Below are 11,898 nucleotides of genomic sequence, written 5' to 3'. Positions count from 1 at the left end.
AATTATTTGATCAACAGCATGATGAAATTTGTGGCAGCATGAACCCAAGAACCCAGTTTTTCACTTCTACACTCAAATATGGGCCTTCATCACTTTACAGACAAAACAAGGACAGGAGAAAAACGTTGCAGCAGAAGGGAGATGAAATCTTTTAAGCATCTTGTAATTTCTGAAAGAACAGGCTCAAATATTTGTGTGTAATGCAAATGCCATTTATATGAAGCTCTAACATGGTTTGTGACTGTCATGGATTTCAGAGCAGCTTGCACAGGCAACACATCTCACTCTTCAGAGTTCCAGTGGATAGTATGCAGAACTGGATGAAAAATCCAGATCTCCTGACTGCCACGGGAGTGCTACATCCTAGGAGTGCTAATGGAGGTTTCCAGGGTGGGGAGAGGGTGATGGTATTATTCCACTTGAGAAAGGCTTCAGCCTTAGCAAAAGGGCTGCTATTGATGCCTCTTAAAGCACATCTAAACCTGTTTGTATGGCAATTTATTTGTTTCACCAAAAACCATACAAAGGAAAGCTATTTCAAGAAAGGCTCACATTCCAAAGTGCCAGTTCAATGCAGGATCTGCATTAAAAAAACATTCTACACTTGGCTTCTGCATTTTAACACTAATCCAGCCTGGCCTATGGGCCCACACTGAAGGAAATGAACTGTATCAGGCAATGTCATTTGCTAAAGGGTAAGAGTAGAGGAATCCTCCATCCCTTCGTTTTAGATTTCTAGGGACAATTTCACAGGCCGTGCCATTGCTGAATGGGGAAATTGGAAAACTGCAGAATCGATTTGCAGACGTGAAGTTCTATTTTCTTTTACACCTCCTTCATCAGCGCCTCCATCACTCCTGCGTTGTGCAGCATTATCATCGGAGCAGCCTGGACACCACTGATAATTGCTGAGGGAGGGGAAGGCTGTGCCTTGCAAGCAAAAGTAAAACCAGTGGGGTGGCACTGCCTTTAAATTCACCTGCTTTAGAGAAGCGGTTATGTATTCAGGCTACTAATTTCTGAGAGTTAATGGGAAATTAATTGGTTTTGTTTGCTTTTTTTCTTATTTCTGAACAAAACTCCCAGCTAAAAGCCGTGAAGCTGTATTAAATCTATTTTGTGCGAAACCAGGAAAAATATACCAAATTTTGCAGTGCTTCCATTATTTAATTCTTCATTAATTGCGTGTCACGAAGAAAAAAACCTCAAAACCTCTTCCACAGCAAACGCCTGATAGTTCCCAAGAATGAGACTAGTGGCCAATTGCTGCAGAAAACTGGAAAATCTGGTGACTATCATGCACTTGACCTGTGAGATGGAGAGAGAAATGTGCTTTGTGATATTAAGGGTTAGGGGCAACAAATTGGTCTCTTGTGTGCTACAGTCATTCAGCAGCTCTGTGGGACAGGTCTGGCGGATCTGGCTGCTCACAACATACAGGGATTACCAACCCTGGAAAAATTAAGAATGTGCCTGGTGTAACAAGCTTTCAGACCAAGTAGTCGATTATTGGTTTCTATTAAAGGTCACTTCAACCTCGCACAGCTATGAGCCTCACATTCTGAAGCTCTCCTGCTCCTCACCACATCCTTGCAGCATTAGGACTCCGGCAGGCGTTCCCGTGCCCTTTCCTGCCGGTTTTCAGCAGCGATGGTGGTGGCAGCTCTGCTGGGCAGCCACCTCCGGGTGACACCTCTGCTCCCTTGAGCGAGGGCCCTCCCCAGGAGCCACAGCTCAGCGTGGACGGGAGAACCGCAGGGATTGGGGACGGAGGGGGTTAATTTACTCCTCTGGACAGGCCATTTCTGCCGGCTGTCCCTGGAGGGGAGAGAACAGGTTCCAAACCTCCGGGTCAAGAGGCTGGCGCTGCCCATAAGGCCCGGCCCGAGGGCCCAAAATGGCGGCTCGCCCGGAGGAGCGGCCGCCTCGTTGCTACGCGACCGGCAGGGCCCGCCTCCCCCCGAGAACTACAACTCCCAGGCATCCCGCTCTGGAGAGACTACAACTCCCGGCAGGTCCCACGCGCCGGAGGCGGTCGGCCGGCACTACATATCCCGGCAGGCGGTGGGGGTGGCAGCCAATCGCTGCCGTTGGTGCTGCGGGGTGCGCGGCCGGCGGTGAGCGGGTGAAGCGGCGCGCTGACATTTCCTGCCGGGCCGCCCCCGGAGCCGCTGCCCGAGCGGGGCCCAGGATGGCAGCGCTGGGAGGTCGGTGCGGGGCGACGGGGGGGCCCCCGGTGCGAGAGGGGGGGGTTCTGGTGAAGGGTATCGGGACCTGTGTGTTGAGGAGTGTCTGGGGGCGGAGCGGCGGTGAGGGGGTTCGGGCCTGTGCCGGGGAAGAGCACCGTGTGAGGGGGCTCGGGGGTGCTCGGGCTGGGAAGGGTTCCTGGGAGGGGCAGCGGTGCTCGGGTGTGGGAGGTGATGGCGTGAGGGGAGAGGGCGCCTGAGCGGGGGCTGTGTGGCAGAGGGGTGTGCGAGGCAGTGTGCTGTGTTAGGGTGGAACAGGCTGTCCCATGTGAGACTCCCCTGCTGTGTGAGGGGGGCGCAGCCGGGAGAAGGGATCGGGGCTGATGTAAAGCTTCTATGAAAATGGGTGTGCTTTCTCTCCTCTTTGCCCCTTTGTGTTGCCTAAATTTTGTTGGAAGCACTCTGTTGCAGTCAGCAGCTTTACCTGATTTGCAGCTCTTGCCACCTAATGTTTTTCTTTTGAGCTCTCCTTTGTTGTTGATGTTGCGTAAAAATTCTGGTGCTATTGCGAAACAGATTTTTTTGCTTGAGCTGTTGCTCAATTTTCACTTTGGGATTTACTTCATTAGGCTTATCACATGTTATTTAGCAGCATATGCTGTACTAAATATGTTTCCACAGTGATATATGAGCTTCTTCACACCTGAGAAATTTCAAATTATAATTCAGTTTTACTTGTAGAGAAAACACGTATGTAAAAATTTATGTGAGTTTAATTTGGTGCCCAGCAGACTTACTGTAGGGCTGTTTCTTCATGAGCCACTGCTCCAACCATTACTTGTGTAAGGCAGGAGCCAGTTCCTGTTTCAATGTGAAGTCAGATACTTATGTACGGACTTGTGTAATGGTGGGGTGGGTTGGGGACTTATTCCTCTGTCCCTTTTCATTTACAGGTCATTAGGTGTTGTGTTTCTTGACTTTATTTCCCCTTCTCCATTTGTATGAAGTATTTGTATTGTTTTCCTAATAGATATAAAACTTTATAGGGGTATGAACTTTAGAGCTGAATGGTAACTAACATGTGCATTGTGAAAAGGAAAAAAAAAAGTATTGAGCTCTCTTTATATATGTACTCTTCCTTGACAATGTGTGGCTTGCTGTTGATGGATGATGATGCTGAGGAAGTGTGGAATATGAATTTGTGCTAATTCTTGGTCATGTGTGGGTTTTTGGCACATGTATGAAATTTTTTTTGAGGCTCTTTTGTTGTTGTTTTCTGTTAAAGTTTCAATTTTGCTTTGTAGAACCAAGTCAGTTTTCACAAACACTGAACGGAGTTCCTCCCTCAAACCAAGTCACCAGTGGAATGGACCCCTTCCATGCTTGTAGTATTCTCCAGCAGCTGAAGACCATGTATGATGAAGGACAGTTGACAGATATTGTGGTGGAAGTGGATCATGGGAAAACATTCTCCTGTCATAGGAATGTTCTTGCTGCAATCAGTCCCTATTTCAGGTACAACTGTGCATTGTTCTAGTGGTGATTGAAGCAGATAGAATATTGGTATAGATATGATTTAAAAAAAAAATTATTTAATAAAAATAAGTTCTGTGTATTTATAGATAGTACAGTGCACCTAGCAAGTAAAGATTATTGTTCTCTTAAGGTCAATGAATTATCGGTGTCTGTTTCTCAAAGGAAAGTTTCATTGAGGAAAATGTCACACAATTTTAAGCTGAGCAAAACTGCCTCTGGTACTGAGGATATCAGTGGTACAATAAGAGCATATTGAAACTATTTATTTTCTTTTCAGTTTATGTATTTTAGCATGCTGGAGCATGCATATGAAATAACTTGTTGAAGTTATTGTTTGCATTGTGGAATGCAAAGACTTGGATATATCAAGCTTGTAAACTCAGTGAATTTTTACATGGGGTTAGTGAGGTGATAAAGCAAGCAGTTCCACTTCTGTTTCAGTAAGTATAGAAATGATTTTAAATTTAGGTACCCCAACAGGAAAGTCTGACGCCTGTGATAAATGTGTTTGTGCTGATGGAGGTTCAAACGCCCTGGGACTAGCTGTACAATACATTTAGTTTTGTGCCTGTAGTTAAAGGTAATTCCAGACAAACTGCTGGATGATTTTGTTTTGCAGATCGATGTTCACGAGCGGCCTTACCGAGAGTACCCAGAAGGAAGTTCGGATCGTTGGCGTGGAAGCAGAGTCGATGCATTTAGTGTTGAACTATGCATATACCTCCAGAGTAGTGCTGACAGAGGCCAACGTTCAAGCTTTGTTCACTGCAGCCAGTATCTTCCAGATCCCTTCCATACAAGACCAGTGTGCTAAATACATGATCAGTCATTTGGACCCACAGAACTCCATTGGGGTGTTCATCTTTGCTGATCACTATGGCCATCAGGAACTCAAAGACAGGTCACAAGACTACATTCGCAAGAAGTTTCTGAGTGTCACCAAAGAGCAAGAGTTTCTTCAGTTGAGAAAAGACCAACTGATAAGTATCCTCAACAGTGATGATTTAAATGTAGATAAAGAAGAACATGTTTATGAGAGCATTATAAGGTGGTTTGAGCATGAACAAAATAAGAGAGAAGTGCACCTTCCAGAAATATTTGCCAAATGCATCCGAATGCCTCTGTTGGATGAGACATTTTTAGAGAAAATCCCTCCCGTGTTTGCACAGGCGATGGCCAAAAGCTGTGTACAAAAGGGACAGCCCAGTGCCAACGGCTACACACAACGGCTTGGAATGACCGCTTCCGAAATGATCATATGCTTTGATGCTGCCCACAAACACTCAGGAAAGAAGCAAACAGTGCCTTGTTTAGATTCGGTCACAGGGAGAGTGTTTAAACTATGCAAGCCACCAAATGACTTGAGGGAGGTCGGAATTCTCGTGTCTCCTGATAACGATATTTACATTGCGGGTGGTTACAGGCCGAGCAGCAGCGAGGTCTCCATCGACCACCGAGCAGAGAGTGATTTTTGGATGTATGATCACTCTGGCAATAGGTGGATTCCCAAGGCTCCTTTGCTGCGGGCCAGAATAGGCTGCAAGTTGGTTCACTGCTGTGGGAAGCTGTATGCCATCGGGGGGAGAGTTTATGAAGGAGATGGGCGGAACTCCCTCAAGTCTGTGGAGTGCTATGACAGCCGGGAGAACTGCTGGACAGCTGTGTGTCCCATGCCAGTAGCTATGGAGTTCCACAGTGCTGTGGAGTATAAGGATAACATCTATGTTTTACAGGGTAAGGTGATTTTACTGCCTCTGTGGTGTTCTAGCGGAAGTGGGGATTGTTCATTCTGACTCTGTTTTCTTAAGCAATTTGGGAAAAACCCTTGGGCAAAGGGGGAGGAGGGGAGGAAATTAGGAAGAGAGAGGTTGCTGCTTGAATTCTCATGCCCTGGGAATGTGTCACTGAGTTGTAGTACTGAGTTATGGCAAAGATGGCATTTTTGGTGGTATTCTCAGTCAACAATATAGTATTAAGCTTAACTCTGAAAATTCTTCATTAAATCTTTACCTGAGTGAAATGCACCAATGTTGAAGAAAAGATACTGTCCTATGAAAAAGCTCTTTGCCTTTTACTTAGTTAAAGCTGAGAAAATTCCTGGTGTCTTCATTCTTGGTGACTTGTAAAAGTTGATTAACGACTTCTAAGTCTTCATTTCCTGCCCTACCCTGCTTTCTGAAGTCATCTCAGAAACTAGAAAAAGAAAGCGTCTCTCTTAGTTACCTCTGCAGTCATTACAGTACTGCCTTTGTATTCAATGCACCCTGAAAAATGCTGAGACTGGTCTGAGGCTGTCGTAAGAGGCCCACAGATTGGAAGGAAGGAAGCAGGGGAAGATGTTCCAGGTTTTTGCTGAGGGCCACCTCTATGAACACCTGCACAAGTTGGGGTCTCAGATGCACACCAGCTCCTTATTGGGTCACTTCCATTCAAAGCTGGACCACGGGGAAGAAACAGCATAGAGAATACTGTAAAATCCTTATTTACCAAAGGAAGTTAACATTTTTTTCTTGACTTTCCATTCATGATCTTCCATGTGACTTGCAGTTTTCTTCCTCCCTTGTTTCTGTATCATGTTTAACTCTTGTTGGTTGTGGCTTTAAATAGTTCTGTTAGGCTAAAAAAGTTCTCTAAATCTCTCTTGAGTCAGATGTCTGCTTTAGGTGGTGGTTAGAAAGGAATGCTGGAAGAATACTGAACTTAATATTTGTTCTTTTAATGTTTCTTAGAACTGATAAAAGTTGCATGATATTATTATAACCTATAGAATAAATTTTAGCTGCACTGATTCTGTGCTTCAGTGCTTTAAGTGACCACTGACTGCTCATATAAAGAAGCTACTTCTGTGCTAACCAGCAAATTCTAAAGAGCAGTGTTATGGGTGGCTAGAAAAAACCTGGATTGAATTGTGCTGTAGTACAAAGAGGTTAGCTTTTAGTAATTTTTCTAGAGAATACTCTGAAGTAGTCAATAAGAATTGATGAGAGTGTGAAAATGCCTATAGAATGCAAGTGTCAGTCACAGGAGATTGCACTGTGGAGCAAAACTGAATTATCAAAATTAGTATTATCTGTAAGATCTAAGGTCTTAAACTCTGTTCCACCAATTTTACTGTCTCAGTTCTGTATTCTTTGTTATACTTGAGGTGCTTGGTTACACAACAGCTTGGTTAAAATTCTTGAGATGGTTAAAATTCTTAAGATAGCCATGTGAAATCATATACAATTTGAATTATGCTAGTATTTGGTAGATGTCTGGCCTTTTTCCCACCAGACTTTACAAAAGTCAAGGTGGTCTTTATCCACGTTCTTTTTAAGAAATGGAAGAACATGAGATTTTGGTCATCTGAACTTCTCTATCTGCAGTCTGTAGCTGCTGTTCTGTGCACTGAGCAGCAGAGGTGTTTTATAACCTAACCACAAACCTAACCACGAATCAGTAGCTTCATGCAGGGTCTCATCTAGCATCCTTTTAAGCCAATCAGCCTAAAAGTGTAACCTAGGCACCTGATAGCAGTGGCTTCAACATGTGTGTGTAGTATAGGACAGAATTCAGGGATGGGAAGCTTCTAAACCTGAGCAAATAATTGTGAGACTCCCCATCTGCAGGTGACGCATTGTGAAGATGCTAAAGAGTGAAACAAATGTACTTCAGACATTTCAAGACTGGAATCTAGAAAGGTTTTGTCCCAAATTAATAAGCATGGTTTAGTAATAAAGGATACCTAGAAACTGTAAAATGTATTTCTGATATGCTTCAAATTCCCTCTTCTTCAGCTGAAACAGAAACTCAAAGTAGGTTTTAGTCATGCTATTAATATTTTTGTAAAGCACTAAAAGGAAAGCAGTTGGTGGTGCTGGGGTGTTTGTTTTGGGATCCAGGCTCTAGAAAACAGAACGTTTGTGTCTGTGGAAGAACATACCCAAGAGCTTCATTGCCACAGAACTGTGGCAACGGAAACAAAGCATGAGCTCCGTTTTACTTTTGCTCTCTTTTCAGGGGAGTTTTTCCTTTGCTACGATCCTCAGAAGGATTACTGGGGATTTCTGACCCCAATGACTGTGCCTAGAATCCAAGGCTTGGCGACAGTGTACAACGACTCCATCTACTACATAGCAGGCACCTGTGGGAACCATCAGCGCATGTTCACCGTCGAGGCCTACGACATCGAGCAGAACAAGTGGACTCGAAAAAAAGACTTCCCGTGTGACCAGTCCATCAATCCGTACATTAAACTTGTTCTCCTCAAAAACAAACTCCATCTCTTTGTCAGAGCTACTCAAGTCACTGTTGAAGAACACGTTTTCAGAACCAGCAGGAAGAATTCACTCTACCAGTACGATGAGGTCACTGACCAATGGCAGAAAGTCTATGAGACTCCAGACAGGCTCTGGGATTTAGGCCGGCATTTTGAATGTGTTGTTGCTAAATTGTATCCGCAGTGTCTTCAGAAAGTTATTTAAATTTTTCTTTATTTTTTTTTTCTCAGTAACAGGCCTTAGTGATTTCAGTGGTAATTTGATGCTAGAGAAAACATGTCTTAAAAGAAAACAAAGAAATTCTGTCAGTATTTATTGTAAGATGAAACAGACAGTTTTTTGTATATGGGGATGGGTGCTCTTTAAAGGTTGCAGTCCGGGGAGGGAATTGTTGGTTCAGTTTCATATTTACTGATATTTTCCTGGGAAATGAGAAGGAAGTTACAAAGTGCAATTATCAGCATTTTTTTCTGGTAAACACTTAATCATGTCATACTAAAGTTTTTTTTTTTTTTTTTTTTTTTTGTGGTAAAAGCAAATTAAGTGGAAGAGCTAGGATAACTATGCACTACAGTGAAAGAAAATCTAGCATTAATAGTTAAGGATGTCCAAGATGTGTTGAAGTGACTTTTCTTCTTTTTGTCTTTTTTTTTTTTTTTTTTTTTTAATACGGGTAAAATTTGAGGCAATATCACTAAGTTTTGTTGCTTTTTATTTTTTTCAATGTAGATTGAAAGTACATAGAAAGGAATGGTAGATCTTGATTCATAATGAGCTCTTCTTCTTGTACTGTTTTTGAAGTCTGCTAAGATGTTTGTTATGTTTGTGCACTGCAATTTGGGAGAAAAACTCAAGTCAGAATTGGATTGTGGAGTACCTTTGCCCCGGACGGAGGCCTGTTCATATTGTTGTACCAGTTCCTGTCTGTGGATTTTTGTTGAGATTGAGCTTAATGATAGTGGGGAAGAAACCCAACTCCTGTTTTTTGCCACATAGGTGTAGTGCTGTAAAAACTTTTTTTTTTAACACTGATTAAAACCTTTTTTTTTTTTTTTTCTTTCACCCCGTAAAGGGCTTTAACCCAAAATTTGATGGTGCTAGTACATTTTTAATACTTGTTTGTCTGAACTGGGCCAGCCTTCTGCTACTGTTTAAGACAGCTTGTTATTTTCCATGGAGTGTGTGTCTGTCTTCAGGCCCTGTCCTGTCATCAGATTGTCTTTTCTAACATAACATTTTTACTGCAGTGGTGTTCTTGCACAGAATGGTGACAGGATATGGCCTTAAAAAATAAAAGAGAATCAATATTATTATTCTCTTTGTGTGGAGTGTTCATTCTGTCTCCACTACAGTACAGTGCTATGTGCAGAGTTGGCATGTGCTCTGGTGATTTGGAAAAGTGTGGTTTAATTTTGCAAGTTGTTTTTCTTTTCTCTTTGCAGTCAAGCCCCCAACTATCTTCTGTTTCCTTCTGATCTATAATGTGAAAAATTGCACTACTGAGCTGTCAGCATTATCCAGTGTGTATGAAAGCAAAATTGACAATAAGCATCAATGGCTTAAATAATCTTTGAGGAAATACAGAATAAGGAATATACTGCAACACTTTTCTTTATGTATTTAACATTTAACTTATTTTTAAAAAGTAAGTTCGAAGTTCAGCCTCTACTTCAGCAGTGAAAATTGGATTTAAAAGGGAAAAGAGGACTCCTGGAACTTGCATCAGCTGTAATTTACCAGGTTTCTTGCAGCTCTCCTTTTTGCAGAGTTTTAAGTTATCTTGCTCTTTCCTGTTTTTTCCTGTTGACCTAAGTAGACCAGTTAACTTGACATGGCACTGGCCATCACTGCCTGAAAGTGCTTACCATTATCTGGCTTAACAGCTGATACTTCAGTCAGCCAAATATTTAGCTCATTGTTTATCCCCCTGGCATGGCTGAGGATTTGGATAATGTTTGTTTACTGTGTGGTCTTCCTGATCCCAAATGGAATCTTCCTAACACATGAAAATAATTGCCTGGTTCTATTTATTAATTCTTGCACAAAACGTTTGAGAGGCAAAAACAAACAAAAAACTGTGAAATGAGAAGCAAAATAAAAATGCCTCTTTGCATTACATACCTCATCTTCCAGAGATTCACCAAACTCCTCTTCCAATGTGAGCACCTGCATTTTGTTTTTCTTCCTGAATTTGGCAATTCTTGCTGAGACTGCATTTTCCAACAGTGTAGAGGTGTATTGCTTCTTTTAGTTTTATCTGTATGCATAGCCAAGAATAAGGGGTTTTCTGAAAAGTACAACTAATTTTTTAACTAATGATCCTTAGTCCTTGGCTAGCTCTCGTTGTGCTGATGTAGGCCTCTAGCTGCAAGCTTTCTGAAGCACCCTCCCTAACAGTGTTGCATTTGTGTGTAAGACCCTTTTTTTGCAAAGTGTTATGTAACTTTTTCCTCGTTTCTTTGTTTTTTTTTTTTTTTTTTTGTTTTTGTTTTTTTTTTTTTGAGCTTGGTTGAATATTTACAAGATTTCTTGCTGCTTTTTGACAATCTATATTTATTTAGTAGAACAAATTTCAATATATTACTTGAAACTATGAAATAGAATTGAGTTAGCAGTTGACTGGTCATGTGATGTATAGAAGTACAATATGCTGTGGTTAATTCTGCAGTAGGTTTGTTAATTTTGTTTATCTGCACTAAAGTACGAAGATCTCCATTCTGTTTAACCATTCAAACTGAGGGTGTGATCCAAGCCTGTCATGTGTTTGAAAGCTGAATCCTGGAACTTGCTGTGGGAGTAGAATATACTAAATCTTTTGCATGAGGAGTTTGTTGAGACAGTAATGTAGCTGTGACATTTTGCCAATTCTTAAATGCTTCTACGTTATGCTGAAAGTCAGATTCCTGGTAACGTTTTGCTTTAGAGTCAGGCTTGAGTAAACTTGCACAGCACAAAAAAAAAATAATTGCACCAAAGGTACTGATAATATTTGAACAGTAATCTGTACATTTTTGCTAATTTGGAATGTAGGGGTTTTTTGCATTTTTTTTTCCCTTTATGAAATGGATTTCTAGTGTTGTAAGAATTTAGGTGAGTGTAAATCTCTTCCAAAATTATTAGTTACTTTAGAAGGAAACATTTTGTAATTTCCACTTGCTTCCATCAATGAAATTTAGAATAACTCAGAGCAGTTTTGGTGCACCAGACATGCAGTGTGTGTATGTTCTACAAGAGATCCAAGAGCTCCCTGTTTGCGAGGCTGTTGAGAAGTGGCATCCAACATTCAGTGCTCAGGTATGTTAGTAAGAAGTACTGTAGTCCTATGAGGGCAAATGTGTGGATTTTTAAACATTTTGCCATAATTGCACAATTTTGCATTTTTACTTAATGTCATGTTATGTTTCTTAAAATAAACCTATTGTTGAAATACAGTGGAGTTCAACTGTTTTTGTGACAAATCTGTGTGCATTTTAGTAAATTTCTGAAAATTAATCTGATGTATTTGTTTGTTCAGTTCTTCTATTTCTGCACTTGTTCCTGTGTGTAATGTCTTATTTTCTTTTTGAAGGTGGAAGGTGCTTTGTTCTTTTGTCTCATTCCTTGTGGCTGTTGAGGTGTAACTTCTCATTTGTTTACACCCAGGTGACGTGGTCTTTCCCTTCCCTTTCTCCTTGCCTTTGTCTGCAGCTGGCATCCCAGCAGGAGTGTCAAGTGGGGCTTTCCAACCTGAGAGCATTGTATGTTGGAAAGCCCCAGCCCCCTTCACACTGAATTTCTCAGCACCCTTGCTGCAGAGCTGAGAAGTAGAGGCCCCTGCTTTTTAAAGCAAAGCTCCCACATGATTTGTGGTTTCTGTTGCAGTGATGGTGCTTAGCAGAACTGCTTGTACATGATAGCGGTTGTTTGAGAACCTTTGT

At 41.8% G+C, this 11,898-nt stretch overlaps 1 protein-coding gene across 1 annotated transcript; it reads left to right on the top strand.

Annotated features, from left to right (window-relative positions):
- The first annotated feature begins 2,140 nt into the window (after positions 1 to 2,140).
- KBTBD8 (kelch repeat and BTB domain containing 8) lies at positions 2,141 to 11,426 on the top strand. The gene is made up of 4 exons (XM_062500740.1): positions 2,141 to 2,207; positions 3,491 to 3,701; positions 4,342 to 5,456; positions 7,722 to 11,426. Exons 1-4 carry the CDS (start codon positions 2,192 to 2,194, stop codon positions 8,183 to 8,185), a joined length of 1,806 nt encoding a protein of 601 aa, XP_062356724.1. The 5' UTR covers positions 2,141 to 2,191; the 3' UTR covers positions 8,186 to 11,426.
- Positions 11,427 to 11,898: the final 472 nt, after the last annotated feature.

The sequence above is a fragment of the Cinclus cinclus genome, chromosome 12 (assembly GCF_963662255.1).
Source record: "Cinclus cinclus chromosome 12, bCinCin1.1, whole genome shotgun sequence".
In the NCBI taxonomy this organism is placed as follows: Eukaryota; Metazoa; Chordata; class Aves; order Passeriformes; family Cinclidae; genus Cinclus; species Cinclus cinclus.
The sequence above is the reverse complement of the archived record's forward strand: the minus strand, read 5'-3'. Positions and strand labels throughout refer to the sequence as shown.